At 37.9% G+C, this 5,103-nt stretch overlaps 1 protein-coding gene across 1 annotated transcript in view; it reads left to right on the top strand.

Moving 5' to 3' along the window:
• PTEN (phosphatase and tensin homolog) overlaps positions 1 to 5,103 on the top strand; it is a 64,128-nt gene that overhangs the window by 55,521 nt on the left and 3,504 nt on the right. Inside the window, exon 8 of the mRNA XM_014607819.3 lies at positions 3,635 to 3,859. Coding sequence (XP_014463305.1) covers positions 3,635 to 3,859 — 225 coding nt within the window. The remainder of the gene's footprint in view (positions 1 to 3,634; positions 3,860 to 5,103) is intronic.

The raw sequence follows: 5,103 nt of genomic DNA on the forward strand, positions 1-5,103 counted from the left end.
ATAAACATATCTGCTTCAGAGATTCTGACAGAACTTCATGCCATCAGATGCAGAGCTGGTAAAGGTAATAAATGTGTGTGACATCCAGGCTAGAAAACTGCAGCCCATAAAAATAGAAAAGGAGTGGGGCACTAGAAAAGAAGAATCCATCACTAAATACTCAGCAGCCTATCTGTTCATTAACACGCATTGCTGTAAATGCTTCCTCAGGTTTTCTGCTCTGCACTGATTTCCTATTAAAAACTAAATGATGTTCAAAACCTTCCATGGTACTCAACCTTTTCCATATCAGAGTTTGTTTTTACATGCATGGTCTCTTGTGAAATAAGGAAACTTTGAATAGCTGAATATAGGAGGCTGATCTCCTAATATGAGTTTGAAACAAAAATGCACGTCAGCAAGGGATAGCAGTAACAATAACTGGCAATAACTATTGATGTATTTTTTTTAAGAAGGAAATACAAATTTAGTCAACTTCTCCATTTTTTTTTTTTTTAGTGTCTGTCCTTTGTCATAAATACATGCACGTGCCCTTGCACCTATGGTCTCAAAAAGCTAGTCAAGTTATTTGCATTGCTGTGGTTAGAAAGGAAATAAAAATAAGTGCTCAGATGGTACTGTAAAAACCAAGAGGGAGACAAGCAAGGGAATAGAGGAAGAAGACTGCAATACTTAAAACTTCTTAGCGTGAAACTAAAGACCACGTAAAAGCTCACTTGCTTGGAGACAGCCTCTGATTTCTGCCTCAAGGGAGCTTCTAGCAGTTATTTGCTATGTTACCACATTCCTCACCATACTTTTATTAAAGATCATTGCTTGATTTTGGCCTCCAAAAAAGAATTACATTTTGGTTTTTCCACATTCTATTATTTACTTTTACTTTTAAGGTAACAAGCCAAACTTTTCACCTGCGTGAACAAGCCTTTTTAAGGCATTCTATTTTGGCTAACTGGAAGATTTTTGCATGGCGTTTTAGCCCTGAATCCTCTATTAAAGTAACATAAGAAGTAGGCAGCTTGCAGAAGAATTGGTGGGTTGCCTGGATTACCATGGTATAATGCAGACACTACTAAGATTCTCTAAATTACTTTTTAAATTAATCAGTGTCCCTCCCAGGGGTAGCAAGGAACTCACTCTCTGACCTGTTCTGTCTTTGTTTTATTTTTGTTTCATTTTTCCCTTCAGTTTTTATCTTTTTCATCTAGCAGCTCAGCTGTTTTTGCTCTTCTCAAAGGAGTCCCTTCTGAATAATTTAAGAACTGGAAACAAGAGACACTCGAAGGCTGGCAGGGTATCTGGTTCACACTCTCTTCCTCAGGGGTCGTCAAACTCTGGCTTGCAGGCCAGATCCGGCACGTGGTGGCTAGGGGGTGATCAGTGGCATATGCCAGCAGGGATCACAGAAGGAGCTTCCCAAAGATACTACTTTCTGCTGCATGACTCTCATATGGGTGCATTCCTGTGTCACACACTACCACTTGCCTGATTATGCCCCCACCCCACTCCAGCCCTGTGTGCTCTCTACCCTTGTTGCTGAATTTGCCCCTTGGCGTGGCTGTTGGCAACAAGAATCTAAGCCGAGACTGTGGGATGGAGCGAGCAAGGGAAGGAAGTGCTGCTCCTGGGAGCAGGGGACAGGCAGCCTGCAGCAATGGCTTGGTTACAAACTGCAGCCCATCTTTCATAAATGTTTCCACCCCCTGCTGTACCCTGCAAGGCCTAAATTTAAGACTCCTGAAAAATATTGTCAAAAAAGCCAAAACCATAGCAAAATACTGTTTTGAAATTCAAAATCATAGCAAAATTGTAGTTTTGCTTGCTCTAGGCTTTAACTTTGATGTATTCAAAGAATATTTTCACTAACTTGAAAGAATTTATCTTTAGAAGCGTTGAAATATTGCTTGCATCATAGGAAATACTTGTTTTAATATGAAAGTAAGATACTTTTTTGTAGCTTTTTTTCCTGTCCAGTTGTGGCATGGTTAATAGCCTCTTTAAAGAGGTTCATGTTGGAGTGAAAATTGTCTAGTTAATTGTCCATAAAAGCTGTTCTCACAACTAAAGATCTATCAGCTTGCTTTTCTGACAGAAGCTGAGCCTTTTCTCAATAACGATAGCAGTCTGCACACATGCCTAAAAGGTAGTTAAATAAATGCATATAAAAGTGATTTCAATTGTTTAATGGCCAAAAAGGGTTAATGCAACCAGGGTTGCAGAAATGAAACCCCAAAGCCATGAAATAATTTGCATTTTGTACATATGTATGTTATCTGAGCATTAACCAAACTATGTAGTGAGATTTATTCAGTAAGAGTGCATTTTATCCTTTTGCTTACATTTTATTCTGAATATGGAAAGATCCATTTGGGGCTTTATGGTAGAAGCTTCAAGAGGAAAATGATTTTGCATTTGTCATGGTGGATTTCAGGATCAGAAGCAGTCTGAGATTGCCAGGATCTAGCCCACTAAACATGCTTGATACCTTTTGGTCCAGTCTGGTCTTGGTTGTCCAGAATGTAAGAAAGCCAGATATGGAAAAAGATGCAGGAGTTTTCAGCATATACCACATAAATATGTGCATAGTGGACTTTTAATTTTCTTCAGAGACTACATTTGATCATGGACAGCTTTTGTTACTGCCTGCTAAATGGTGTATGTGAAATAAGCACCTGTGAGAGTGCACTACAACACCTCCAGCAACAGGCTATGTAATCTACCATTCATGTTACATCAGTGAATTTATAAATCTGAGACATGGTTTAAGTATTTAGATTATGTTTTTATGCTGCTGTTGTATGGTACAATATAAGGTGGGGGAGGTTTGCAGGTAACTGTCAGGTACTCGGTATACATAAGAAAGTGTCCCAACCTTGGTTGGAGCAGTAGAAATGTCAGTAAATTTGGATATCTAAGTAAACGTTATAAATTATTAGTTTTCCTTTTTTGTACACAAGTTCTGCAAATACCTGGCTTCCTACTCATCACATACATCAGAAAGCACTTGACTAGTGAAATGATTTACGTAAGGAAATCTAATCTTGTCGCTGATTTGTTATTGAATGATGTTTGTTTACCACCACACGTATTTTCATATAAAAAATAAAGGGAAACAGAGCATTTTGTTGCCTAGAAAACTAATACTAATTATAAAACAGTGCCCTTTGCGGATTAGCAGTGCTGCTGATCAAAGTAGGCCTGTACTCATCAGCTCTCAGAAGGAAGCTACTTACTTCACTGCGTATGTAGAATTAAATTACACTTTTTTTTCCAGGTAAATGTTAGTTTGGCGCTTCTTGCCGCTTGCATTCAGTTTTAATCAACTTTGTAGATCTAGACTTTTGATTTACAAAAGACTTTCAGGAAGAAATGAAAATGACTTCTGTAAAAAAAATATTTAACTGAGGAAGAGCCATATGGTTAATGCAGATTCATCTGCACTGTGTGTAAAACTAAAACAGTGCGTAGCCTATTTTGGGGTGTCTTTTTTGGGGGGATTGTTTAAACCATTATCCCCCTAAAACAAGTAAATAGATTTTCACATGACAGTTATGCCACTGATAAATGTTAATACAAGCTTTTTTTCTCTGCCTCCCCCCCCCCCCCCCCCCCCCCCCCCCCCCATTCTACCCACCAGGACAAAATGTTTCACTTCTGGGTAAATACATTCTTCATAGGACTGGATGAAAATTTGGACAAAGTAGAAAATGGAAGTCTAGTTGGAGATCAGGAACTTGATGGTATTTTCAGTACAGAGCGCTCAGATAATGATAAGGAATATCTAATCCTTACATTAACAAAGAACGATCTAGACAAGGCAAATAAAGACAAAGCCAACAGATATTTCTCTCCAAATTTCAAGGTCAGTATATTTCAAAAAACAAAGTAAATCAAGTTTAAAGAGCTTGTAATATACTGCATTATATCTAGGAATAGCTTGTTAGGTAAATACCCTTTTAGACTGAGACAGGATAATTCCATTTGGATGTGCCATTGTTTAACAAAAGTTCCAGTGTTTGAAGTTTTTTTTGTTTCTTACTAGTAACTGATATTAGAATAATTACAGTAAAGGTAAGACTTTTCAGAAGTCAAAATAGTTACAGCTTTTCATATGCTGAAAAAAACCTTTCAGAATGATATATTTAGGATAAATGCAATCATCCTTTCAAACTGAAAGAACCGTTTTGGAGTCAAGTAGAAAACCTGAAAACTGCTCCATCTTTGAGTGTTGCTAGTACTTCCACCCTGTGAGGTGTCACTGAACTGGTACCACCAGCTTAGCCCCTGAGTTGATGTGCAAGGGTGAACAATGAATGGGATTCTTTACTTGTTGTTCATCAACTTGTTGTTCTTGGTTCTGTTCATGAAATTGAATGTCTTGCTTATGCCAGGAGAAATAAACAATTCTCTGGACATTTTAACATCTCTGTGTTGCTTATAAAACACCTTTCATGTCTGTACAAATTGCAAATTAATATTAAATGGAGTGTGAAAAATAATGGAAATCACAGGTAACATTATATCAAACAGTTTGGAATAGACTTGATTTTAGCAAAAGATTGCTGGTGGCCAGAAGATTGCTCCTTTGATTCATCAAATACTACTCCATCTACTGTCCTCTGTACACTGAATTTATTACAAAATCAAAAGCTTACTGCTGTGGTAGCTGTTAAAAACAGTAGTCATTACAGCTGAAAAGCTTAAGAGCTATGTTGTTTCATATTCCCATAATGTGGGAATATGAAACCCCTTGTGCTGAACTTGCTGGGGTTATTTGACCCCAGCAGTCTTTCCTGCCAGAGCAGGAGGGCTGGACCCAATGATCTCATGAGTTCCCTTCCAACCCTAAATTTCTGTGAAACCAGTTTTGGCAAAACTATGTTCTCTGCCAGGATAGCTTAATATTTAGGAGGATGGTAGCATAATACACTTTACTGGCAAGAATTCATTTTTATTAGTATGAAATCTGTTCACTGTCAGACCATTTGGCTGGTGTGTGGGCTATGGCGTCAAAGCCTTTGGGGTACAGCTTTAGCCCATGTCTGTAAATTTAAAAAAAAAAAAAAAAAATTGTTTCCTTAACTTTGTGTTCTGGTCCTTTTCTAG

Source organism: Alligator mississippiensis, chromosome 6 (assembly GCF_030867095.1).
Source record: "Alligator mississippiensis isolate rAllMis1 chromosome 6, rAllMis1, whole genome shotgun sequence".
Classification (NCBI taxonomy): Eukaryota; Metazoa; Chordata; order Crocodylia; family Alligatoridae; genus Alligator; species Alligator mississippiensis.